Source organism: Nyctereutes procyonoides, unplaced genomic scaffold (assembly GCF_905146905.1).
Source record: "Nyctereutes procyonoides isolate TBG_1078 unplaced genomic scaffold, NYPRO_anot_genome, whole genome shotgun sequence".
NCBI classification, from domain to species: domain Eukaryota; kingdom Metazoa; phylum Chordata; class Mammalia; order Carnivora; family Canidae; genus Nyctereutes; species Nyctereutes procyonoides.
The window spans coordinates 1814337-1842264 of NW_026575042.1; the positions used below are offsets into that span (position 1 = coordinate 1814337).

At 41.4% G+C, this 27928-nt stretch overlaps 1 protein-coding gene across 3 annotated transcripts; it reads left to right on the top strand.

Moving 5' to 3' along the window:
- The first annotated feature begins 1927 nt into the window (after positions 1 to 1927).
- Positions 1928 to 27610, top strand: GINS1 (GINS complex subunit 1). 3 transcript variants are annotated; one of them, XM_055321621.1, is made up of 7 exons: positions 1928 to 2143; positions 8344 to 8408; positions 12563 to 12661; positions 13169 to 13259; positions 20300 to 20416; positions 24584 to 24658; positions 27096 to 27610. In XM_055321621.1, exons 1-7 carry the CDS (start codon positions 2054 to 2056, stop codon positions 27162 to 27164), a joined length of 606 nt encoding a protein of 201 aa, XP_055177596.1. In that variant the 5' UTR covers positions 1928 to 2053; the 3' UTR covers positions 27165 to 27610. The 3 variants fall into 3 exon arrangements, with proteins under 3 accessions (XP_055177596.1, XP_055177597.1, XP_055177598.1); XM_055321622.1 differs by having other exon boundaries at positions 1928 to 2128; XM_055321623.1 differs by lacking the exon at positions 24584 to 24658.
- Positions 27611 to 27928: the final 318 nt, after the last annotated feature.

The following is a 27928-nucleotide window of genomic DNA, read 5'->3' on the forward strand; positions in this document are numbered from 1 at the left end:
GCCTTCTCTGAACACTAACTCCAAACCCTCAGATCCTCTCATCATCACTGACCACAGAATTATTTACCTGCCCTGGCTTATTCTTCTTAGCACTAAACTAATAAATTTATCATCAATATATCTGTATCCCACACTGGAACATAGACTCTGAGAACAAGAACTTTGTTCACTACTTTATATTCAGTGTCTAGAACAATGCACAGTATATAGTAGGCACTTCATAAATATTTGCTGAAGGAGTAAAGAGTCATTACAACCCCTCAGAAATCCATACCGTTGGCCCCATTGTATAGGTAAGGACCTGAAATTAAAAAGGTTTATGACACAGGAAGGTTGTGGATACTGGCGATTTTTGGCATGCAATCCTGTAGCACAGTCCATTATAGATCTGTGTATTTAATAACACTTACTGTAGAGCTGAAAAGGAAATGTCACTTAATTTAAAGATTCAAAGGCTTTGTAGGCCATTCCCATGCTCATTCTCCAGATTACACATCTATTGTATATATATTTGCAAAAGAGAAGGTTTCTAGAGTTAGCTGGAATGAATCCAGCAATATTACCTTTTTAAAAATATTGCTTTGTAAAAGGTAGCCAAGTAAAACAAATCGTTTGTATAGCAGTCATTTCTTCGATAGAATCAAATCTATGCGGTTACGAAAATTTCCGTACTCATGTAGGTAAGATTATGGCTCTGTGAATTTGTGTTCATCTAGGGTATTTTACCCTTCTGTAGACTTTGTGATTAGTTATTTTAAAAGCGTTTTAAAGCCAGCCCAGGTGGCTCAGCGGTTTAGTACCACCTTCGGCCCAGGGCCTGATCCTGGAGACCCAGGATCGAGTCCCATGTCAGGCTCCCTGCATGGAGCCTGCTTCTCCCTCTGCCCCCCCCCCCGCCCCTCTCTCTCTCTCTCTCTCTCTCTCTGTGTCTCTCATGAATAAATAAATAAAAATCTTTAAAAAAATAAATAAAATTACTCCTCTAACATCAAAGGTGGTACTGGGAGTTGAAATCTTTACTGGGCAGCCCCGGTGGCGCAGCGGTTTAGCGCCCCCTGCGGCCCAGGGCGTGATCCTGGAGACCCTGGATGGAGTCCTGCATCGGGCTCTCTGCACGGAGCCTGCTTCTCCCTCTGCCTGTGTCTCTGCCTCTCTCTCTTTGTGTCACTATGAATGAATGAATGAATGAATGAATGAATGAATGAATGAATGAATGAATGAATGAATCTTTAAAAAAATAAATAAAGCTCTTCTTTAAAAAAAAAAAAAAGTCGGTGACTTCAGAAGCTGCGTGACCTTGGAAGTTCTGTTGTTGGCTCCCTGGCTGAGTCAGTCCCGGGTGCGAGCCCCAGGGTCGGCTCAGAGTCTACTCGAAGAAAAAGAAGTTACATATCTTGCTTTCTAATCAGCACCAAGAGTCTTAGAAGCACCACCTGACGATTAATCATGGGAATCAAATGAATGTCACAGCCCCTACCACACAGGAGATACCCAAGAAAAGTTGGTTTCCCTTTTCTACTTAACAAAAACCCACCTGCAAAACTAAAACGAAATGCCATGCCCTAAGATTAAAGCACACCCAGTTTCGGAGCATTCCTTCTCAACGTCAGAGTGAACCCCCTTGGTCATAAATAAATAAAAATGGATGGATAAATGGAGAAAAGAAGCTGCGACATATGCATTTGTCGCGAGCTGCGCCTCAAAAGAGAGTCTGCTCAGACTAGGTGGACCGCAGGCTTGCTGACTCGCAGCCCGGGGAGCCGGCCTGGGGAAGTGCGCCGCACCCACCCCCAGCCCTCGCCGCTCCTAGAGTGCGGCTGCGCGGCGGCGGCAACTGTCCCTTGGCCGCCGCCGTAGGCCGCGAGGCCCAGAGCGCGTTTCTATTGGTTGCGCATGTTTGGCGCCAAGGAGCCGGGCGGAGCCGGGCGGAGGCGAGTGTCGGCAGCTGTGGGGCCGGGCACCGCGGGGCCTCTGCGCGGCGTGCGCGAACCCGGCGACTGTCGGCGTGAGGGCCGGCGGTTGACGTAGGCCTCGGGGCCGGAGCGCGTGGGATATGTTCTGCGAAAAGGCCGTGGAACTGGTCCGCGAGCTGCATCGCGCGCCAGAAGGGCAGCTGCCGGCCTTCAATGTGAGCGAGGCCGCGGTAAAGCGGGCGGGTCTTGCTGAAGGGGCGGGGGCCGGGGGCCGGGGCAGGCGGGGGCCGGGGCCGGGGCAGGCGGGGGCCGGGGCAGGCGGGGGCCGGGGCAGGCGGGGGCCGGGGCAGGCGGGGGCCGGGGCCGGGGCAGGCCGGGTAGGCCACCAGGCCACCCTGGGGTTCTGCCCCGGCCCTGCAGACCCGGACGTGGGACCGGATCCTGAGATCTTGGAGGCTCGGTTTTCTCGCGGGGCCTGCTCTGAAGTCGGAAACAGAAATTTCGGAACACGGGAAAACAAAATCTAGCAGGAAAAGGAGAGCACCCCTGTTTTTGCCAGCGAGTTGGCGAATTCTCTGGGTCTGCTCCCCCCCGTGTTTTCCACGTAGAGCAGCACTGCAGGGCGTTATGTCTGACGGAGCGTTTCTCGGTGCCGGCTAACAACCCAGATTTGTTGAGCACTCGGGCGGGAGCGAGGCCCCTGCGCCAGGCGGGGACCCTGACTCGGTGGTGGGGCCTTGGGCGGTTCCGCAAGCTTTCGGTGCCGGCTTTGTCTTGTGCAAAAAATGGGGAAGAGTGAGGGCTCTTAAGGGCGGCGTAGCTCAGGGTCTCCGGCCTGTGCCCAACAGTAGCGGCGAAGTCCGTGTTTTATACTTATTTCTAGCACGGCTGCTGCTGCGACTTGTTACTAACAAGATGTTTCTGTTACTTACCCCGACAGGGTACTAAGCACCTGGCCTCTGTTATTGTTATTCTCCTAAGAACCCTTTGAGATTTAAACCATTTCTGCCAGCCCTGTACACAAAGGCTTGGGGAGATTGAGTATCCTGCCCGTGGCCAGCAAGAAGTGGAACTAAGATTTGAACCCTTGCAGTCCGGCTCCAGATCTGGACTCGAAATTTCTCCACTTGTCTACCTTCCACAGCATAGGGCAGCGGCTGGGTGGATGCCAGGGCATGTGCTCCCCTGCCAGGGACAGGGGCACAAAGAGTATTGGAATGCACTGTGAGGACACCAGAGAGGTGTACGTAGGAGCATAAGGAGGAATACTGGGATGAACCCGGCGTCGAGGAGGGGGCATTTGGCCCACGCCTGGAAGGATGAGATCCCCACCCTGAGAAGGAAGATAGGCATTGCATCCCAAGGATACAGCCGCACAGAGACCCATGGTCACGTAGGAAGGAGTGGCTGAGGTGTGCAGAGGCTACAAAGGTGTGTTCTAGGGAGGAGCGCTGGGTATTCACGTATGAGGCATTTGGAAGCCAGTAAAGGATTTTAGACAGGGGAGTGTTAGGGAAGGTTTTATGTTTTGAGGATAATGATGGCAGCACGATGCGGAACAGATTGGAAACAAGGAAGAATGGTGGCAGGGAGATGGTTATGGGTGGTTCTGATAGCTCTCAGACCTGCTGTAAGAGCTGGGTGTGATCCAAACTATGTCTGGTCACTGGGCCCACAAATCAGTGTCTGGGTTTCTGAGACAAGGCAAGTAGGACTTACACCTGTTAGAACAGGAGTGGAGATGGGGTGGGTAATGAATGAAAGGGAGAAATCAGAGGGTCTTGGGATTTTCTCTGAGTTACAACATCAGAGTTCAGGAGAAGTGTTTAGGGAAAGGTGAGGTTTTTTTTGTTTTTTTTTTGTTTTGTTTTGTTTTGTTTTGTTTGTTTTTTTAAGATTTTATTTATTAGAGAGAGAGAGACAGGCAGGCAGGCAGGGAGCCCGACGTGGGACTCCATCCCGGGTTTCCAGGATCATGCCCTGGGTTAAAGGCGGCGCTAAACTGCTAAGTCACTGGGGCTGCCCTGAGTTTTGTTTTGAACGTTAAAAAGCGCCTGGTCAAACAGGTCATTTTGCAGATGAGACTGAGCCAAGAGAAATTAAAGATCAAGTTAAGGGACTGTCTGAACATACAGCATATTGGAGCAGAGCCTCACCTCGGACACAGGTTTCCTAGATTACTGTTCTTTTAGAACAGTTACCTCATTTAAAAAGCTAGGAGACAATAGTGGGAAGTTCAGAGATTCTGGAATGCCAAGGTGTGTAGGCTGTAAAATATGACTCCATCCTGCAGTCAGACAACTGGGCACTTTGAAGGTCATCTAACATAAGAGGAAATAAGCCCAAAGAGGCACAGGCTTGTGAGGCAGAAACTGGCCACACCAGCCTTGCAACTGGCTCTTCAGACCCTTAGTCTATCCAGCTCTCTGTTTCACACAAATTTTAAGTGTTGGTTTACCACTTTTGGGAGAGCTGGGGCGGGACTTAGAAGTTATAAAATCACTCCTTTTTCTAGGTCTTAGTTTGGCAAAGCACCTTTTGCACATGCACCTTCTACTGACAGACCCACCTGCCAGCCAGGTGACTGACTCAGTAGCCTGGAAGACTCAGCCTGGGGAGGCTGGCCGCTCTGACACAGCCAAGCAGGGACAGGCCAATCCATCTGATTGATCTGAGGGCTGATAGGCCCATTACCCACATGACTCTTCAAGAATCATTCCTCCCGGGATCCCTGGGTGGCGCAGCGGTTTGGCGCCTGCCTTTGGCCCGGGGCGTGATCCTGGAGACCCGGGATCGAGTCCCACGTCGGGCTCCCGGTGCATGGAGCCTGCTTCTCCCTCTGCCTGTGTCTCTGCCTCTCTGTCTCTCTCTGTGTGACTATCATGAATAAATAAATAAAATCTTTAAAAAAAAAAAAAAAAAAAAGAATCATTCCTCCCAGGTAGATGATAGTCACTGGATTTAGAGCAGGAACTCTGCCTTGTTCATTCCAGGATCTCTCAAGGTTAGTTGCTGTGTTCAGCAAATTGAAATGATTGTCCACTTTCTATATGCAGAACTAGTAATAGTTTAAGTGAGTTTTTAGGAAAATTATCATAGGCTCCCAGCCTGACATGGGAACACAAAACAGTGCAATTTTCACTACAGATTTAAAAAAAAATTAAATCTGAAATCATTTTTATAAAATTGTCTATTTTTATAGAACTATTTTACACATCTTTTGTATACCTGTAGATCTATTAATCATGCAGGAGTTTCAGCTATTCCTTTTTTTTCTATAAATTAATTTTTTATTGGTGTTCAATTTACCAAGATACAGAATAACACCCAGTGCTCATCCCGTCAAGTGTACCCCTCAGTGCCCGTCACCCATTCACCCCCACCCCCCACCCTCCTCCCCCTCCACCACCCCTAGTTCGTTTCCCAGAGTTAGGAGTCTTTATGTTCTGTCTCCCTTTCTGATATTTCCCACACATTTCTTCTCCCTTCCCTTATATTCCCTTTCACTATTATTTATATTCCCCAAATGAATGAGAACATACACAGTTTGTCCTTCTCCGATTGACTTACTTCACTCAGCTCAGCTATTCCTTAAAATATTATTTGCTGATAAAAGAAATATTTAACAATTCTTTTTTTTTTTTAAGATTTTATTTATTTATTCACGAGAGACACACAGAGAGAGGCAGAGACATAGGCAGAGGTAGCACCAGGCTCCTTGAGGGGACCCCAGTGTAGGACTGGATCCTGAGACTCCAGGACTATGCCCTCAGCTGAAGGCAGACACTTAACCACTGAGCCACCAGGCATCTGTGTGTCTGTCTCTCTGTCTCTCTCTTTTTTTAAAAAAAGATTTTATTTATCTATTTGACAGAGAGCACAAACAGGGGAAGCAGCAGGCAGAGGAAGAAGGAGGAACAGGCTTCCCACAAAACAGGGAGCCCCATGCAGGGCTTGATCTCAGGACCCTGGGATCATAACCTGAGCTCAAGGCAGATGCTTAATCGACTGAGTGACCCAGGCACCCCTATTTAACTGAATTCTAATAAATCAGACTTTTCCATGCTCTCTTTTTAACTACTTAATGAAAGGGAAGACAGAGGTCATGCTTAGGTTTTTTATTGGGAATTATGTATTTTCTTAGGTTTGAACAGGGTTAAGTTCTTTATTTTGTAGTTATATTAATAATGCCAAAATGTTTTTGCTAATACATATATGTTGGCCCTAAAAATAGTTGGGTCACTTATCTTTGGATTGCTGACAGACCTACTGTGTAACATTTTTGAACTCCAAAATTTTAATGTTTGTATCCTTCCAAAGGAAAATCTTTAAAAAATTTGTCCCAAGATAGGTAGTAGAGAAATTCCTTTGGTCCTTCCGTTGTTGCAAACCAAAAGTGTTTGTTTTTTGTAGTAATCTTTTGAGATCTGTTTTCATTAAAGTTATTTACATACTTTTGTCATGCCTTATTGCTTCTATATAGGACTGTTGTGTGGGTTTTTTTGTGGTTAATTTTATTGAGATATTAATTTATAACAAAATAAAATTTAGCAGAATATTTTAATTTTACAACTGTACGTTCTTGTACACTGTAAGATATTAATTTATAACAACAAAATAAAATTTAGCAGAATATTTTAATTTTACAACTGTGTACGTTCTTGTACACTGTAAGCAGCACCACAGTCAAGATTTCTGTCACCCCAAGAATTCCCTTCTCCCTTTCTGTGGCTCCCTACCACCTCCAGCTTAGGCAACCACAGATGTACTTTCTGTGACTACAGATTATATTTGTCTTTTTGAGGGGGAGGGTCTAGATTCAGTGTGCCAGGAGATGCATACTTTTTCTATAAAGGGCCAGCAGGGATCATACAGTATGTATTCCTTTGTATCTGACTTCTTTTGCTTAGTACGATGTATTTGAGAATATCCTTAATCAGTATGCTGATGGTGTTGTATTGTCGGTACTTCATTCCCTTTTATAATGCATTTTTTTTTAAGATTTTATTCATTTATTCATGAGAGACACAGAGAAAGAGGCAGAGACACAGGCAGAGGGAGAAGCAGTCTCCATGCAGGGAGCCCGACATGGGACTCGATCCCGGTACTCCAGGATCACACCCTGGGCTGAAGGCGGCGCTAAACCACTGAGCCACCCAAGGATCCCTATAATACTTTTTTGGTCTATTTTTTTATTGTAGTAAAATATATATAACATGAAATCTTCCATTTTAACCATTTTTTTTTATTTTTAAAAGATTTTTTTTATTTCTTTATCACGAGAGACAGAGAGAGAGAGGCAGAGACACAGGCAGAGGAAGAAGCAAGCTCCATGCAGGGAGCCCGATATGGGACTCAATCCTGAGAAGCAGGCTCTATGCAGGGAGCCTGATATGGGACTCAATCCTGGGACTCCAGGATCACGCCCTGAGCCAAAGGCAGATGCTCAATTGCTGAGCCACGCAAGCACCCGTTTTAACCATTTTTAAGTGTACACTTCAGCGCTGTCAATTACATTCATATCCTTGTGCAACCATCACTCCTCTTCGAAAACTTTTTCATCAACCCAGACAGAAACTCTGTAACTATTAAGCAATAGCTCCCTACTTCCCCCTTGCCCCAGCCCCCAGTAACCTCTAATCTACTTTCCATCTCCATGAATTTACCTATTTTAGATATTTCAGGTAAGTGGAATCACACAATATTTATCCTTTTGTATATGATTAACTTCACTTAGAATACTGTTTAAAGTTCATCCATGTTGTTGCACACTGTACTACATTCCTTTTTCTCTACAGATAATAGCCCTTTGAATGGAGATACCATATTTGGTTTATTGGTTCATCAGTTGAGGGATATATGGGTGTTTTCACTTTGGGGCTACCATAAATAATGCTGCTCTGAACATTTATGTACATAGTTTTGTTTTTGTTTTTTTTTTTAAGATTTATTTATTTATGATAGAGAGAGAGAGAGGCAGAGACACAGGAGGAGGGAGAACCAGGCTCCATGCTGGGAGCCTGACGTGGGACTCGATACCCGGGACTCCAGGATCGCGCCCTGGGCCAAAGGCAGGCGCCAAACCACTGAGCCACCCAGGGATCCCCCTATGTACATAGTTTTTGAATGAATACATATTTTCAAGTCTCGAGTGTATAAGAGTGGAATTGCTGGGTAATATGGTAATTCTATGTTTAACTTTTTGAGGAATCATCATACTGCTTTTCATAGGTCTGTACCATTTAATATTCCTACCTCTAATGTATGAGAGTTCTAATTTCTCCTCATCCTTACCGACACTTGCTATAGCCACCCCTGTAAGGCATAAATGGATTATTGCTTTTTAATAAGAAATGTAGAGTAGATCAAACGTTGCTATAGACTTGGAGGAATTAATGGATATGTATCGATATCATTTTATATGTTCTAGGAGGATGGACTCAGGCAAGTTCTGGAGGAGATGAAAGCTTTATATGAACAAAACCAGTCTGATGTGTAAGTTTTGATGAGATTGATATTTTTTAAAAACTTAAGAAATATACTGAAATCAGGTAATGTCACATCAGTTTTTAGATACGATTTTTAAAAATTTCTATTTATTTTTTTATTTTTATTTTTTTATTTATGATAGTCACACAGAGAGAGAGAGAGAGAGAGAGAGAGGCAGAGACATAGGCAGAGGGAGAAGCAGGCTCCATGCACTGGGAGCCCGATGTGGGATTCGATCCGGAGTCTCCAGGATCGCGCCCTGGGCCAAAGGTAGGCGCCAAACCACTGCGCCACCCAGGGATCCCTACTTCTTTATTTTTTAAAGATTTTATTCATTTGAGAGAGAGAGTGAACATGAATGAGCAGAGAGAGGGAGAAGCAAACTCCCCACTGAGCAGGGAGCCCAATGCGAGGCCTGAGCCAAAGGTAGATGCTTAATCGACTGAGCCACTCAGGTGCCCTGTGATTTTTTTTTTTTTTTTAATTCTCTGTGAGCCTGATCATACTGTAGCTATACAGGACTGAGGGGATTTGTGTTGACCACCCTAAATGTATACAGATTCAAATCATGCGTGGTACATAGTAGATGCTCAATAAATATTTGTTATTTGAATGATATGACTTGCAAGGAATTAGAGTGAAGAGATGAGATAGGAGCAAATAAAGATCCTAACAATGAAACAAAATAGTTTCTACTGCTCACTTTCACTAAGAGCTGCCTTAGTGCATTAAAGGGAGAACATTCAATTTATAGACTTGGTAGGAGCAGCAGTGATTTCCAAGCTTGTGCACAGTTCACCAAGAACCAATGCTAATGGAAGGCCACAGCCTGGTGAATGAGAGAGCCCTAGGTTTAGAGAACATTTGGAGCTGAGCATGGTGGTGGCCCAGTGGAGACAGTGAGCTGTGACAGAGTTGATAGGTTCTTGTGATTTGGTGAAGAGTAAGACAAAAAGAACCACCAGCTCCAGGATCAAAGGTGAGATATTCAGATCTCAGGCTAGAGAGAAGTCTGTCTGTGACGTGAAGTTCCGTCTTTGGCCTTGTTAGGTACAGTGTTTTTATCAGTTACTTGGGCATAGAAATCAGTAACGTGCTGGTAAGATCTAGTGGAACACATGAACAATGGGAGCATTTTCCAACTGCGATGTTTAAGGAGAGATACAGAAAAATTTTCACAGATGGATGAGAACCAGAATTGCAGCCAGTTTACAATAAGTATAAGGCAGAAGTAAAGTCCTAATCTCAAGTTCCCAAGCAATTTGTTTATTATTTCATGCAATTACAGTACTCAATGACTGTGCTGATAAGTGGCTCTGGTATTTCAGCTGTAAACAACATAGTCAAGATGTCTGCCCCCATGGCCTTCACAGTCCAGTGCAGAAGACAGATGTAAATACAGATACACCAAATTGGGCTACATGCCGTGAAGGAAAACAACAGAGTTCCAGGGGAGAGAATAATGAATCAAAGATAGGCTTAGATAGAGGAATCCAGGAGTTCTCTCCAAGGAAGAGACATTACAGCTGAGGTCTAAAGGAGAAGCTGGTTTCAATAAGGCAGTGATTGTAGGCAGAAAGCATCCTAGGTGGAAGGGGCAGCATATGCAAAGGCCCTGAGCTGTGAAGGAGGGTGGATGATCAGGACAATGATAGATAAAGAAGGCCAGTGTGGCTGAAGCTTAGCAAGCAGGCTAAGGGTGACATCAGGTGAGATTTTTAAGCGTGTGGCATGTTTATGTTTTCAAAGGTCACCCTGGGGATCCCTGGGTGGCGCAGCAGTTTAGCGCCTGCCTTTGGCCCAGGGCGCGATCCTGGAGACCCGGGATCGAATCCCACGTCGGGCTCCCGGTGCATGGAGCCTGCTTCTCCCTCTGCCTGTGTCTCTGCCTCTCTCTCTCTCTCTCTCTCTGTGACTATCATAAATAAATTAAAAAAATTAAAAAAAAAAAAAACAAAGGTCACCGTGTATTAAGCTGAGTGAAATAAGCCAATCAGAGAATGACAATTATGGTTGCACTCATATGTAGAATATAAGAAGTAGTGGAAGGAACCATAAGGAAAGGGGGGAAGCTGAGTAGGGAAAACTGAGAAGACAACAAACCATGAGAGGCTCCTGACTCTAGGAAACAAACAGGATTGCTGAAGGGGGAGGTTAGTGAGGTGATGGGGTAATGGGCATTGAGGAGGGCACGTGATGTGATGAGCATTAGGCGGTATACTATATGTTGGTAAGTTGAATTTAAATAGATAAAAATAGGGGATCCCTGGGTGGCTCAGCAGTTTCGCCCCTGCCTTTGGCCCAGGGCGCAATCCTGGAGTCCCGGGATCAGGTCCCGCGTCGAGCTCCTGGCATGGAGCCTGCTTCTCTCTCTGCCTGTGTCTCTGCCTCTCTTTCTCTCTCTCTCTCTCTATGTCTATCATAAATAAATAAAAATAAATCTTAAAAAAATAAAAATAAAAAATAAATAGATAAATAAAAAAGATAACCAATCCTGTCTGCTATATGGACAGTAGACAAGGTGGGGGGACCAAGAGGAGAGGGAAGCATGCTGGTCAGCCAGGTGATAACCAGGTGATAGCATCCTGGTCTCACAGGTGATAGCAGAGGTGACCTTGACTTAGTTGAAAGTGAACAGATTAAAGACAAATTTATTTAGGAGGTAGCTTAATAGGCCTTAGTCCAGTAAGGGAATGATTTTCCTGTATTTGCTATATTTGTACCATTTGCAAATTTGTGATCCAAAATTCCATGCCCCATCCTCCTAATTCCTTGGTGGGTGATGGAAGGCACTCATTATTACCAGTTTCTGTTAAAATTTGTCAGAAAAGATCTATTCCTTTTTAATTACTGATGTAAAAAAACGGTTTTTTAGGAAGTCCTTATGTACTTAACAAAATACTCTAATGTCATCTTTGTACTTTTTATTTTTTTTTTTTATTTTTTTAAAAGATATTTATTTATTCATGAGAGACACACAGAGAGAGAGGCAGAGACACAGGCAGAGGGAGAAACAGGCTCCATGCAGGAAGCCCGACATGGGACTCCATCCGGGGTCTCCGGGATCACCCTGGACTGAAGGTGGTGCTAAACCGCTGAGCCACCCGGCCTGCCCTGTACTGTTTCTTTATAATCTAGAACACATGGTAAACAATGTGGAGAACAAATCTGACTTTCAGAGAGTGACAAGTATACACAACAGATCTAGAAGACTTGATAGGACAGGGACATGGATTTTGCCTCTATTTTCAAGGCCTAGAGCAGGCACTGCAGGAAGGAATCCTTTTCATATTCATCCAATTCCTTTTAAAACTCCAAAGTAGAGTTTTCCTTATTCTGTACATCTGTCTTTGTTTTTTTTTTCCATCATTTTTGTTTTGGTAAAATATAAATAACATAAAATTTGTCATCTCAGTCATTTTAAGTGTACAGTTCAGTAGTATTAAATATGTGCATAATGTTACACAGCTGTCATCACCATCCGTTTTCATAATCCTTTATCGTGTAATTCTGAAACTCTGCCCATTAATTATACATTTGGTTTTTAAATGTGATACTTGTCTAATACCTAAGAGGATGTGCATTTTATAGAGTAAAACCAAAATTTTTCCCTCTCTATGTGAAGAACACTGCAGTATAGGACATGTACATAGTTGAAGATCAATAAATATTTGTGGGATAAATGAAGAATCATGTTGACTCCATTGTAACTCACTTTATTGTAAGGATTTGGAAAAACCACAAGAGTAGTACCATTTCAAATAAAAACATGACATAAGACCATAAACTTGTGAGCCATGATGTTAGGTTTGTTTCTTATCCCATCATGATAAAGGAATTCCAAAAAGTAAGTAAGCATAATGCTTATCTTTAGAAAATAATGGAGATTAATCAGTGTGCAAAAATTCAAAATACCAAATGCTTAAACAAAACATTGACAGCATGATCTTAGGTAGATTAGTTCACTTTTGGCTTTTGGCTTTTTTATCTTTTAATATTACTAGTAAAAGCTCTGATGTGGAGGCAGGTACTATTTGGTTAGATTAACTGGTAATTATAAATAGATACAAACATGCAAATCAGTTGTTAGTTGGTTTTGAAAATTTTCCTTATGCTGAAATATACATATTTGTTCTTTTCTTCTTATATATTCTTACCAGGAATGAAGTAAAGTCAGGTGGACGAAGTGACTTGATACCAACCATCAAATTTCGACACTGCTCTTTGTTGAGGAATCGACGCTGTGCTGTAGCGTATTTGTGAGCTTCTCAGTTTTTGCTTGGTGTGGCAGGAAACAGTGGAGGGCTTTCCATGTCATTTCCTAATTAACTACTTGAAATGGATGACAGAAATTCTTAGATTTATTTTTCTTACAAAAGTATTCTAAATACTTTTTTTCCATTAAATTTTTTTTCATGAAAAATCACCGTATTCATAAAAATTCAGAAAATAATATTATGAGCCCCTATGGAGCCATCATATAGGTTTAACAATTTTTAACATTTTGCTGTATTTGCTTCATCTTGTTTTATTCATCTGTGTTAAACTATTCGAAAACATGATAGGGTTTTTCCACTGAATATTTTAGTATGCATCTCTAAGAAATAAGGACATTTGGGCCTTTTATCCTGTGACCATAGCACCATTCTCAACCTAGAGAAACCAAGAACCCTTCCCCACACCCATCTAGTCCATATTTAAGTTTCCCCATTGTCCCCAAGGTGTCTCCTAGGGTGATGCAGTCTCATACCTTCTTTATATCCCAGGTATGACCGATTGCTTCGGATCAGAGCACTCAGATGGGAGTATGGCAGTGTCCTGCCCAACACTCTACGGTTTCACATGTCTGCGGAAGAAGTAAGCTCGTGCTGTTGTTCCCATTTCTGAATGTGAAAAAATGCATCAGGCTTTATTCTGTAATGGGATTTATAGTATTACTCTTTGTCTTTAACATCTGGTTTTTTTTAGCACTTTTTGGTATGTATTTGGTATATACTGTGATGAGAATGGAGTAATTCTAAATGCTACACAGATACCTCTCTCATTAACAAAAAAGTCCCATTATGTTACTTATTAGTGATCCATCAGTAGGAATAAAAAACTGGCATTATTATTTAGGGATTTCCATAAAGAGAGAGAGAGTGTTGTGTGTATGGGCGCACATGTGCATTTTTCTAGTTAGCGTGAATATTTGTAACAAAACTCTTCTTTTTTGAAACAGCTTTAGAAGAATAGGGACTAATTCTTCTTTAAATGTTTGGTTGAGGAGCAGCCTGGGTGGCTCAGTGGCTCAGTGGTTTAGTGCTGCCTTCAACCCAGGGCATGATCCTGAGGTCCCGGGATCGAGTCCTGGGTGGAACCTCCTTCTCCCTCTGCCTGTGTCTCTGTCTCTCTGTCTCTCTCTGTGTCTCTCATTAATAAGTAAATAAAATCTTTTTTTAAAAATGGAAAAAAATAAAAATCAAAAATAAATAAATAAATGTTTGGTAGAATTCCCCTGGGAAGCCACTTAGTCCTGGACTCTTGTTTGTTGGGAGATTTTTGATGTCTGTTTCAATCTCCTTGCTGGTTATGGGTCTGTTCAGGTTTTCTATTTCTTCCTGTTCTAGTTTTGGTAGATTCAGCTGTGTTTTTTTTTTTAAATTTTTTTTTTAAAGATTTTCTTTATTTATCCATGAGAGACACATAGAGAGGCAGAGACACAGGCAGAGGGAGAAGCAGGCTCCATGCAGGGAGCCTGATGTGGGACTCGATCCCAGGACTCCAGGATCATGCCCTGACCCAAAGGCGGGAACTCAACCGCTGAGCCACCCAGGAATCCCTGGTACATTCAGTTTTATACATCTCTAGGAATGCATCCATTTCTTCCAGATTGCCTTATTTGTTGGTCAATAGTTGCTCATAATGTGTTCATATAATTGTATTACTTTGGTGTTGGTTGTGATCTCTCTTTTTTCATTCATTATTATATTAATTTAGGTCCTTTCTTTTTGATAAGTCTGGTCAGGGGTTTATCAATCTTATTAATTCTTTCAAAGAACCAGCTTCTAATTTCATTGATCTGTTCTACTCTTCTTTTGGTTTCTATTTCATTGATTTCTGTGCTAATCTTTGTTATTTCTCTTTTCCTGCTGGGTTTAGGCTTTATTTGCTGTTCTTTCTCCAGCTGCTTTAGGTGCCACATTGCGTTGTGTATTTTTCTCATTTCTTAAGTAAGGCCTATATTGCTGTATACTTGCCTCCTAGGACCACCTTTGCTGTATCCCAAAGGATCTGTCTGAACAGTTGTGTTTTCATTTTCATTGGTTTACATAAATTTTTTAAATTCCTCCTTAAATTTCCAGGTTGACCCATTCGCTGTTCAGTAGCGTGTTGTTTAACCTCAATGTATTAGAGTTCTTTCCAAATTTCCTCTTGTGTTTGAGTTCAAGTTTCAAAGCATTTTAGTCTGAAAATATGCAGGAAATGGTCCCAGTCTTGGTACTGGTTGAGACCTGATTTGTGACCCAGTGTATGATCTATTCTGGAGAATGTTCCATATCACTCAAGAAGAATGCATATTCTGTTGCTTTATAGAAATGGAAGGAAAACTTCCAAAGTCTATGAGGCCAGCTCTACCTTGATCTCAAAACCAAACAAAGACCCCACCAAAAAGCAGAATTACAGACCAATACCCCTGAAGAGCATGGATGCAAAAATTCTCCTCAAGATACTAGTCAATAGGATCCAATAGTACATTAAAGGATTATTCACCACAACCACGTGGGATTTGTTTCTGGTCTGCAAGGTGGTTCAACATCCACGTAATCAATGTGATATACTCATTAATAAAAGAAAGGACAAGAATTATATGAGCCTCTCAATAGATGTAGAAAAAGCATTTGACAAAGTATAGCATCCTTTCTTGACTAAAAACTTTTCACAGTGTAGCAATAGAGGGAACATGCCTCAATATCATAAAAGCCATATACAAAAAGCCCACAATGAGTATCATTCTCAATGGGGAAAAACTGAGCTTTTCCCCCAAGATCAGGAACACAAGGATGTCCACTCTTACCACTGTTGTTGAATATAGTACTAGAAGTCCTAGCCTCAGCAATCAGGCAACAAAAAGAAAAAGCATTCAAATTGGCAAAGAAGTCAAACTCTCACTCTTGGCAGGTGACATGATACTCTATGTGGAAAATCCAAGACTCTACCCTAAAATTGCTAGAACTCATACAGGAATTCAACAAAATGGCAGGACATAGAATCAGTGCCCCAGGGACGCCTGGGTGGCTCAGCGGTTTGGCGCCTGCCTTCGGCCCAGTGCGTGATCCTGGAGTCCCGGGATCGAGTCCCACGTCGGGCTCCCTGCATGGAGCCTGCTTCTCCCTCTGCCTGTGTCTCTGCCTCTCTCTCTCTCTCTGTGTGTCTCTCATGAATAAATAAATAAAATCTTAAAAAAAAAAAAAAAAGAAAAGAATCAGTGCCCCAAAAATGAGTTGCATTTTTATACACTAACCATGAGACAGAAGAAAAAGAAATTAAGGAGTCAATCCCATTTACAATTGTACCAAAAACCGTAAGATACTAACCAAAGGATCTGTACTCAGAAAACTATAGAACACTCATGAAAGAAATTGAAGAGGACATAAAGAAATGGAAAAACATTCCATGTTCATGGATTGGAAGAATAAATATTATTAAAATGTCTATGCTTCCCAGAAAAATTATACATTCAATGCAATCCCTATCAAAATACCATCAACAAGGGCTAGTATCTAAGATCCCTAAAGAACTTATCAAACTCAATACCCAAATAACAAATAATCCAGTCAAGAAATGGGCATAAGACATGAACAGACATTTCTCCAAAGAAGACATACAGATGGCCAAGAGACACATGAAAAAATGTTACACATCACTCGGCATCAGGGAAATACAAATCAAAACCACAGTGAGAAAAAAAAAATAAAAATAAATAAATAAATAAATAAAAATAAAAAAAACCACAGTGAGATACCACCAGTGGGAATATATATGCACACATACATATATATACATATATATATGTATACAATGGAATACTACTCAGACATAAAAAAATGACATCTCATTTGCAACATTGTGGATGGAAGTAGAGGGTATTATGCTAAGCAAAGTAAGTCAGTCAGAGAAACAATTATTCTATGATCTCACTCATGTGAAATTTAAGAAACAAAACTGGGACACCTGGGTGGCTCAGTGGTTTTAGCACCTGCCTTCGGCCCAGGCTATGACCCTGGAGTTCCCGGATCGAGTCCCACGTCAGGCTCCCTGCATGGAGCTTGCTTCTCCCTCTGCCTGTGTCTCTGCCTCTCTCTGTGTGTCTCTCATGAATAAATAAATAAAATGTTAAAAAAAGAAAACAGGATCGTACGGGTAGGGAGGGAAAAATAAAGCAAGCTAAGATCAGAGAGGAAGACAAACCATAAGAGACTCTTAACAAGCAAACTGATAGTTGGTGGAGGGGAGCGGGATGGGAAAATGGACTAATTGGGTGATGGACATTAAGGAGGGCATGTGATGTAATAAGCACTGGGTATTATAGAAGACTGATGAATCACTACTTCTGAAACTTATAATACAGTATGTTAATTGAATTTAAATGAAAAAAATTATATCATTAAAAAAAAAAACCTCTTCATTTGTCTAGTCACTAAGGCTCAAAGCTAGCCCAATATTTAAGGACATAGGCCTAGAGTCACATGAACTTGGGTTCCTATGTTGTTTCTGCCACTGTCTAATCTTGGGCAAGTGACTTGAGTTCTCTCTATGCCTGCATTTCCTCATTTACAGAATGAGGATGGTAATACCTGCTACAGGCTTGCGATGACTTCGATACTATCTAGAATTTGACTAAACCTCACAGGCTAAGACTGCCCTTAACTGCAGACACCAACCGCAGGTTTGGGGGTTCCCAGGGCTAGCCCCCTTCTAAATCACTGGCTTCAAACTTGAGGGTTCTTGCTATCTTAGGTTTGGAGCTTTGAATCCCTTGAGGTCAGTCAAACTTCCAGAGAGCTGGAGATGGAGCTGTCACATGGATAGTGATTGAGCAATGATCTTTGTGTGATGAACACCCGGTAAAAATCCTGGACACGAAAACTTGTGTGAGCCTCCCTGGTCGATAGTACTTTGTGTATATTGTTACACATCATTGTGCCAGGTCAGTGTGTCATGATTCCTTAGGGAGAGGACACTGGAAGTTTCATGTTTGCTTACTGTCAGGGAGCAAGAATATCCTGTCCCCATCAAGGTCCTTTTAGCCAGACTAAGAATCAAATTGACATGATACTTTTTAAAAAAAAAAAAAAAACCTTATTTATTTATTCATCAGAGAGAGCGCGTGCCCTTGCACAGTTGGGAGGAGGGGAGAGGGAGAGAGAGGAAATCTCAAGCGGTCCCTGTGCACAGGGACTGGATCTCACCATCCTGAGATCATGACAGTCAAAATCAAGAGTCAGACCTTTAACTGACTGAGCCACCCTGGTGCCCCAACATGAAACAGACCAACAGGAGAAAATCAAATTTCATCATACAAGGAATCTACGCATGGAAATTCCAAAAACGGGCAAAATGATGTATATATGTTTTGTTTTTTTTTTTTTTTTGATGTAAGCTCTGTCCAATGTGGGGCTTGAACTCAAAACTCTTGAGATGAAGAGCCATATGCTCTACCAGCTGAGCCAGCCAGGTGCCCCAAAGGTTAGAGGTTTAGGACTTCAAAGGAAAGAGGACTTTGAGTAAGCAGGCCTTGCTAGGTTCCTGTCTATCTTGTTTGTGGTATAATGTAGTTGTCTGTGGTGGTCACTCTTTTCCTAGAGCAAGTCCTCTAAATTGTTTTAAGGCATTTGTAAGGGAGGTAAAGAACTTTTCCTGAATCTGCTGGGTTTTGATTGCTTTTTAATTAAAAACAGTCTTTATGCCAAATTGGCCCATCTTGGGGCTACCCTGTAGTACCTTCCCAGATCTCACCCTGTCTCTTCCTTCGATTGGTTCTGATTCTTACCCTTTCACTATGGTAAAATTGTGATTATAAGTGTATTGCTCTCCAGAGTTCTGTGAGTCATTCTGTGAGTCATTCATTCTGTGAACCCAGGGACACATGCACATGCACGTACACATACACACACTTTCTAATGAGGTTATGAAGACATTTTTCTATGTAGTCTTTTAGGAGCTGTATTGCTGTACCTTTCATGAGAAGATCTATGGTACTGGCATTGATGTCTGTGTATAATGTCAAGTTGCATTTTAAATATGGATATGGAGATGATCCATTACCACTTAATTGAAAAGGTCCTCCTTTCCCCATTGCTCTATGTGTGGTACCACTTTTGTCATAAATTGAGTGTCAATATATCAGGATTTGGGAGAGGGAACTTTCTCTTCTATTCTCTTAATCTATCCTCTCACCAATTCTACACTGTTTTAATTATTGTAACTTTATTGTAAGTCTTGTGTAAGTCTTGCCATCTTGTTCTTTTTTAAGTGTCTCAAATATTTTTGTCCCTTTGCCTTTCCATGTAAATTTTAGACTCAGTCAGGTTCTACTGTTTTTTTTTTAATTGAGATTAAATTGAATCCATAGGTGAGTTGATATTATTATAATACTGAATCATGAATGTGGTATATCCCTCCATATATTTAGGTCTTCTTTAATCTCTCAACAATGAAAAAGTAACAGATTTACTGAGATATAATTTCTGTACCATCAAGTTTACACTTCTAAAGTATACAGCTTGGGAAGCCCGGGTAGCCCAGCGGTTTAGCACTGCCTTCGGCCCCGGGTTTGATCCTGGAGACCTGGGATCAAGTCCCACGTCGGGCTCCCTGCATGGAGCCTGCTTCTCGCTCTGCCTGTGTCTCTGCCTCTCTCTCTGTGTGTGTCTCTCATAAATAAATAAAAATCTTAAAAAAAAAATTTTTTAAGTATACAACTCAGTGGTTTTTTTTGTATATTCAGAGTTGTACATCTATTACCATCATCTTATTCCAGAATATTTCATCATTTCCAAAAAAAACCTTGTATCCATTATCAGTTACTCCATATTCTTTCCCCTCTTCCTAGCCCCTGAAAGCTACTAATCTACTTTCTCTGTGTATAGATTTTTTTTAAAGATTTTATTTATTTATTCATGAGACACAGAGAGAAAGAGGCAGAGACACAGGCAGAGGGAGAAGCAGGCTCCATGCAGGGAGCCTGATGTGGGACTCGACCCTCGAAGCTGGATCACACCCTGAGCCAAAGGCAGATGCTCAACCACTGAGCCACCCAGGTGTCCCTCTCTGTATATATAGATTTACATATTAGATTTTTCATTTAAGTGGAATCATGCAATATGTGGCCTTTTGTGCCTTTCACTTAGCATATTTTTAAAGTTCATCTATGTGTTGACATGTATCAGAACTTCATTGATATATGGCTGAATAATATTGATATATGGCTGAATGATATTCCATTGTACAGATAGACATATCCACTCATCAGTTGATGGACATTTGGGTGTTTTTCTCAGCAGGTTTTATAGTTTTCAGAAAATCTGCCAATGCAGAGTTTGAAGAGATCATAATTCTGAAATGGTGTATTTTTCATGGTTCTGTACCTGGTGGAATATTCCTTAGGTCTGTGATTATGCTAGGATGTAACTTCTGTGAGAATAGAGATTTTTATTCACTTTGTTAAATGATCCATCCTAAATCCCCAGACCAGTGCTATTCATAGCAGGCAATCAGTAATACTTGATTTAAATGAATGCATGGTCAGTAATGATCTATGTGGGGAAGTGTGCTGTTTATGAAAGGATGAGTATACAATTTCTGCAAGTTTGTTTTCTTATAACTTTGTCAAATGACCATCTTTATGTTTACAGGTGGAGTGGTTCAATCATTATAAAAAGTCCCTTGCTACTTATATGAGGTCACTGGGAGGAGACGAAGGTTTGGACATCACGCAGGATATGAAACCTCCAAAAAGCCTATATATAGAAGTAAGTATACCTTAAAGACAGATTTTTCAGGCAGCCCTGGTGTTTCAACGGTTTAGCGCCGCCTTCAGCCCAGGCCCTGATCCTGGAGTCCCAGGATCGAGTCCCATGTCAGGCTCCCTGCATAGAGCCTGCTTCTCCCTCTGCCAGTGTCTCTGCCCCCCTGCCCCCCCCCCCACCCCTGTGTCTCTCTCTCTCTCTCTCTCTCTCTCTCTCTCTCTCTCTCTCTGTCTCTCATGAATAAATAAATAAAATATTTTAAAAGAATAGAAAATAAAGACAGATTTTTCTTGGTGTGCCTGCCTGGCTCAGTTGGTAGGGCATGTGGCTCTTAATCTCAGGGTGGTGAATTTGAGCCCTGTGTGGGGTGTAGAGGTTACTTAAAAATAAAATCTTTAGGGCAGCCTGGGTGGCTCAACGGTTTAGCGCCACCTTCAGTCCAGGGTGTGATCCTGGGGACCTGGGATTGAGTCCCATGTTGAGCTCCCTGCATGGAGCCTGCTTCTCCCTCTGCCTGGGTCTCTGCCTCTCTCTCTCTGTCTCTCTCTCTCTCTCTCTCTCTCTCCCCACCCTGTCTCTCATGAATAAATAAAAATAAAATCTTAGAAAAAAAAGAAAAAAAGAAAATGGATTTTTCTTTAATGCATAGATTATGCTTAGAAACTGTTGTCTATGCCAGTGGAGCCATCTTGGCACTGGATGCTCCAGCCTGGACTCTTCTAGCCTCAGGCTGTTCGACTCTAACCAGAGACCAGCTGCATTCACTACGCTTTGTGCAAATTCCTGGCCCAGTGATAGAATCATTCTTTAGGGTTGCAAGAATCCATGGCATTAATGAAATGGCTGATATTTTATAGCGCTAGGTTTTGGTGTGGCTTGTTGCATAGATAACTAGAACATGGCCAATATTACATCCTTTAGGATTATTGTAAATTTTAAGTGGAAAATAAAAAAAGTATACAAAGCAAAAAAAAAAAAAAAAACTGTTGTCTAAGAGGGAAGAGCATATGAATATATATTAATACACATTAAGAAAGAAAGGAAACATATATCCAAACCAAAAATACTACCTCTCGGGGGTGGTGTGAATAGGGTAGAAGGTTTCTCAGTGCGCATATTTTTAATAGTTGTAACTTTGGAACTATGTAAATATTTTACATATTATTAAAAATTAAATCAAAACGGAAAGTCAGCCCACAGATTTTGAAAGCACAATGAAAGAAATGAACCTATGTTTCAAGTTGGTAGATTAGTCAAACAGGAATTATTTTAAATTACTTTAAAATACATAAATTGATTGTATATCCCTAGTAGATACGTCCTAGGGATGAAAAGAGTTACAGAGAAATCTTAACCTGTTTTTAGTAATCATATTATTAGTAATAATATCAGTGATAATAAGAGTAATAATATTACTGTTACTATTACTGTTATTTTGAAACAGTTTATATATTGATAAATCAAGCAAAAAAGTAGTGGTACCAGGAGCCAAGATTTTCAAAATAAGGGACTAGAGTTTCGAATATTAAAATGAAAAAGTAAGTAAGTAAGTAAGTAAGTAAGTAAATAAATAAATAAATAAATAAAAAATGAAAAAGTTAAGTGAAAGTCCTATATTCCCAAACTGGAGTTTGAAAAATCAGCATGGACTCATGTTGAATCATCTCTCTTTTCAAAAAAGTGTTTTTTAGCTGTGTCCACTAGACAGACCTAGAAACAGCAACAGCCCAGAGCCGAACATCCAAATCCTGGAGTCTAATGCCATTTCCCACTAAAGAAAACCAGGCTTAACTAGAGGGGAGATAAAAGGCTGATTCCAGATCCTAAATAAAAATGCACAAGCTGTGCTTGGAATACTTGTTTTCCTAGAAAGCACAGTGTATTGAGTATTAAGGACTTCAGGGGGGAGTGCCAAGTAAGTGGGAGCAGTGAATTGAATCACATTGGTTATGTCGAAAGCATGAATGCATAATGAGACCAAATAATAACAACATAAGAAAAATCTTTTTGGTCCCCCTTAGAGAATAATGAGGGATGTGGCTATTCTGAAAAGCGGTGAATAAAAAGTATGGGATCAGGCATCCGTCGGCTTTTACTGTACAAACTGTATCTCAGGGTAACCAAGTTGTTTACAAGGGAAATTTCTTCTTAATAGAAGAATTCCAGCTTACAAATGCAGTAGGAATAAAAGAAGTTAATTAACGCCATTTTGTAGCCATAACGCATGGAGGCAAATAGATTCTAAAACCAGTAGGTAGGTAAAAAGTTAATGGAGATAATGGTGAGGTTTATGGATGGGTACAGGTAACACCTAGACCTACTGATCAATCTTAATATCCAGAAAGGAACAATCAGACATTTTGTGCTTCATGAGGTCTTGCAAGAGGAAGTGTATAACACTCTTTGTCAGAAAATCAAACCTGATTTGATGTAGCCTCTAGATGTAACTTCAGTGTATAGGAACATGTTAAGTGATCCCACAAGGACCCACAAGAAAATCTAGTTTGTGGGAAACTCCCAAAGTACCCATTTTATTTAGCAATAAGCCAAGGGGAAGGGGGCACAGGGAGAAAACTACTGCATAGATTAAGACATGGAAACCTGTCAGAAATGTGTCTGTGTAGCTCTCGTTGGATTCTGATGTAACATGGCAGCTTTAAAGAAAACATTTATGAAACAAAGGGGGGACTGTGGATACTAACTGGATATTTCATGATAGTAAATTATTAAGATGTGATAACAGTATTATGATTATGTTTCTTAAAAAAGAATCTTATACCTGAAACTAACATAACACTACCTAGAATTAAAATAAAAACTAAAAAAAAAAAAAGAAATTCAGTGAAACCAAAAGCTGATTCTTTATGAACAAAGAATAAAATTAATAACCCTCTAAAAAATTAAATATAAGGGATCTTATTTTGTAGAAATAGATACCAAAATATAGTTGAAATGGTATGTAGGATTTGCTTCAGAATAATCCAGAAGTAGGCTGGCCACACGTTGATACTTGTTGAAGCCAGTTTTGGAGTGTTTGAGATTGCCCATAATTAAAGTCTATATTATTAATAATAATCCTTGATTATTAATTATTCTTAATTAGTATTATTTATTATCAAGAAGCAAAAAGGTGGTAGTAGTGGTGAGATTTTTCTTAAGAGGTATTTCTTGAACTAAGAATACCCTTGGAGGTCATGTTAAGATTCCAGAGGTGTCATAGGACATGAAATTACCTAGGAAGAGTAGAAAACCGAAACTTACTGTTGGGTTGGCTTCACTCATACCAGTGCAAGCCCTGGGGCACCAACTCCTGTCCTGAGTTCCCATGGGACTGGAAGCTTGCCCCTCTGGTGTCCTGTGGCAGCCTGAGAGCCAAAGGCTGTTGGTGATCTTGGCTGGTAACAAGTGGTTACCAGAAGGCTGCCTTACCCTTCCCACCTTCGACCAAGAACTTCTCTTGATTCTTATGACGTGTTTGCATCTGTTCTTCCATGATATACTTCTGTGTATTCCTGGGAAAGAACCTGAATATTTAAGGAAATTGGATGAATCTTTTTTTTTTTTTAAGATTTTATTTATTTATTCATGAAAGACGCAAAGAGAAAGAGGCAGAGACTCCAGCAGAGGGAGAAACAGGCTCCATCTAGAAAGCCTGATGTGGGACTCGATCCCGGGACTCTGGATCATGCCCTGAGCCAAAGGCAGACACTCAACCACTGAGCCACCCAGGCATCCCTGGATGAATCTCTTTAAAACAGAAATTGTGGAAACTTACCTGTGTCCTAATCTCAGATACTGATAGTTTATAGAAGAATCTGTAAGAGGCAAATTGGAGTCGATCTAAAGCATTCTCTTTTAGTAAGTACATATTTTGATCAGGATTTGCAGAGGGAACACAGTACGTGACACTGTCTTCCCCCACCAGCTCCCTGAGTCTCCTTGCTGTTGACACGAACATACACATACATTTGGAGATCCTGCCATTCTTCCTCACCATCCAAACAGGACAATCAGTATCTCAGTAAGGAGGCCCAGGCCCAGGTACACAGAGATGGAATAGACAGGCAGAAAGCCTAGTATTTGTACTGTGGGTATTTTTATAACCCCTATTTACTTTATGGTGACTACATATTAAAAATTATTTAGATAAAACACAGTTTTTCTTTTCAGGTGCGGTGTCTAAAAGACTATGGAGAATTTGAAGTTGATGATGGTACTTCAGTCCTATTAAAAAAAAATAGCCAGGTATTTCTCATCTTGAGATACTTTATTTTTTTTATTTATTTTTTTTAAAGATTTTATTTATTTATTCATGAGAGACACACAGAGAAAGAGAGAGAGGTAGAGACACAGGCAGAGGGAGAAGCAGGCTTCTTGCAGGGAGCCCAATGTGGGACTCAATCCCGGGACTCCAGGATCACACCCTGGGCCAAAGGCAGGTGCTAAACCGCTGAGCCACCCAGGGATCCCTACATCTTGAGATACTTTAAATCTTATGAGAGTGTTGAATGATAGAGATGCTAGAATCACTAGCAAAATAATGTTACCTTGTTTATAATATATATAAACACATATAACAAATGCAAGCTATAATAAATAGTTTCCTAAACAAAGGTTGAGCATTTTAAAGGCAAATTTTCAGGGGACCCAAAATCTTTCGTTATTAGAGCAAAAATTTCCCTCCCAGGTATTCTCTTAGAAGTAGGATACTAGGGAACCCTGGGTGGCGCAGCGGTTTAGCGCCTGCCTTTGGCCCAGGGCACGATCCTGGAGACCCGGGATCGAGTCCCGCGTCGGGCTCCCGGTGCATGGAGCCTGCTTCTCCCTCTGCCTATGTCTCTGCCTCTCTCTCTCTCTCTCTCTGTGTGTGTGACTATCATAAATAAAAATTTAAAAAAAGAAGAAGGATACTAATGAGTAGAAAGCAGATGGTAAAGAAGTGCTCTCATAAAAATCTGTATCTCTGGGGATCCCTGGGTGGCGCAACGGTTTAGCGCCTGCCTTTGGCCCAGGGCGCGATCCTGGAGACCCGGGATCGAATCCCACGTCGGGCTCCCGGTGCATGGAGCCTGCTTCTCCCTCTGCCTATGTCTCTGCTTCTCTCTCTCTCTCTCTGTGACTATCATAAATAAATAAAAATTTAAAAAAAAATCTGTATCTCTGGAGGATCCTGCAGGAAGCTGTGGTTCACAAGAACAAAGCTATCCTCATAAAGCAAGATAGAAGAAAACTTCATCTCAAACACCATGCTATGTTTGAATTTCTTTCTCAAGCTCTATAGCTGATCTCCCCACCAGAGTGCCCAAGTGGGACTGGGGCAGGTAGAAGCCAGCTGAGGCCCTCTTCCTGCTCCAGTGCTAGACAGTTGTCACTCTGTGGACCATGCAGAAGCCTTCCCTTTGAGATGTTTTTAACTTGTCTCTCAGTATTGCCCTACCCTCAATTATAAAAATAGAGGACAGTTTTATGTCTTTTACCTAGTATATGTTCATCTACTTCTCAAATGTCTGATCACATCTAAAACAAGTTTTCTTTTTTTTAAGGATTTTATTTATTCATGAGAGAGAGGCAGAGACACAGGCAGAGGGAGAAGCAGGTTCCATGCAGGGAGCCCGATGTGGGACTTGATGCCTGGACTCCAGGATCATGCCCTGAGCCAACGGCTCAGACACTTAACCATTGAGCCACCCAGGTGTCCCTACATTTCACATTCTTAAAGCATTTTAAAAATTTATTTAACAAATTAGGGTGTCTTCAACAGCCCTGTGTCTTCCTGATTGGTCAGGAGGGATTTATTTGGTCCTGGGTCCCACGATAGGCCTGTGAGCTGGTGTGGAAGGCCCATTAGGTGCGTAGGGCCACTGAGCCACAGCATGCCTCCCTGAATAAGTGTGACAATCCCTCGTGCTAAAGTTCTTCTCTCAGACTATTTGTTCTGAACTTCCTAATATACCATTTTTTGTTTTTAGCCAAGTATGTCCATCTTTTCTTTGAGATTTGTTTGGTTACCTGTGAGCTTGGAAAGTTTTTCTGCCTTGCTGCCTGCACCTCCCCACCCCAGACTTCAGGAAATGCTTCGTTTTAAGCCTGTGTGTTTTGAGGGAATCCGACAGGGAGGCTCCTTTAGGTCCCAGAACGAGAGTAGTTTCCTCTTGGAAGGACACAGTCATGAGCAGTAGCTGGGTATCTTCATGCACAGCATATGAACAGCACCCGTGTCACAGATTAGATACTTTTAATCCTTGAAAAATACAGGAGGAAGGTGGCCACTCTTGTTATGACAAGAATAAATGTTCAGGCTAGTACTAGAGAAGGCTTCATGGAGAAGATGCTCCTTTCTGATCTTCCCAACCAGCTCTTGTCCCACTTGTGACCCACTGCTGCGGAATCTCACCCCTGGGTTTACTGTTCATAAATCTCAAAATGCAGACACTGAGCAAAATTCCTACTGGAGTTAAGCTCAATGGAAGCAAACTGAATTTGTTTATAAAACTCAGAATTCAGTATAGTTTTAAGTGGCTTCAATTTCAGTTGACTGAAGTAGCAAATATACTTAAGTTTAGCTTTCAGCTACTTAGCTGTTGAAAAATATGTGTAATCGGTTGCAGCTTTTTAGTGATGCAAAATGTCACTTTAAATTCCTTTCTAATCCTTTCTCTTCGTCTCCCCATTTTCCCCTCAGCATTTCTTACCCCGATGGAAGTGTGAGCAGCTGGTTAGACAGGGAGTTCTGGAGCACGTGCTGTCCTGATCTTGTGCTACAGCAGCACAAGGGGGAACCACACCATGGAAAGTTCTACCCGTCCCTCCTGACCTCGCCTCTTTGGCTTTAAAAGTTAAGACATTCTGTAAGATAACCAGAAGTGTGTGGCTGAGGGGTGAGGATTCATCCTCCGCTTTGTAATGAACTGAAAGCTATATCTGTATTTATAATCATAACATTCTTTCAGTTACTGCAATATGGTTTTTTGACCTTTTTTTTTTTAATGAAAGTAAACATCTGTTGTGTTTGATTTTCTTTTATTTTTTTTCTCCCCAGTAATGACTTTATTTTTTCAGTGAATGTCTCCAGCCCACAATATAGCATACCGCCTTAAAGTACAAATCCAAGGAAGGTAATACCTTTCTTAAGTTACAAAACTTTGGCAAATTAATACAGTGCTCTTTAATACAATAAAATCCTTTTTTGTTTTTGGAGTCCTGTATTACTTTATTGATAATTTTCACTCCAAAAGTGTCAGTTAAGTAGCAAAACAAAACACTGTGGTTTATAATGGTGGTTTATAGCAGGACAAGTTATTTTATACAAATTAATATGTCTTTTTTAAAAACTACATAATTTCTCCTTTTATTTATTTACTTTAGAGAAGAAGTGGGTGGGGGGATGAATCTTACAGGCTCCACACCCTAGTGTGGAGTCTGAGGCAGGGCTCAATCTCAACAGCCCTGAGATCATGACCTGAGCTGAAATCAAGAGTCAGATGCGCAACCACCTGAGCTATGCAGGAAGCTATG

What these genes read in the sequence shown, in the direction of transcription:
- GINS1 (XM_055321621.1), top strand. Translation starts at nt 2,054, where the DNA reads ATGTTCTGCGAAAAGGCCGTGGAACTGGTCCGCGAGCTGCATCGCGCG. An exon ending in GAACAAAACCAGTCTGATGT is followed by an intron (nt 8,409 to 12,562) that starts GTAAGTTTTGAT and finishes TATTCTTACCAG; the next exon opens with GAATGAAGTAAAGTCAGGTG. An exon ending in CAAAAAGCCTATATATAGAA is followed by an intron (nt 20,417 to 24,583) that starts GTAAGTATACCT and finishes TTTTCTTTTCAG; the next exon opens with GTGCGGTGTCTAAAAGACTA.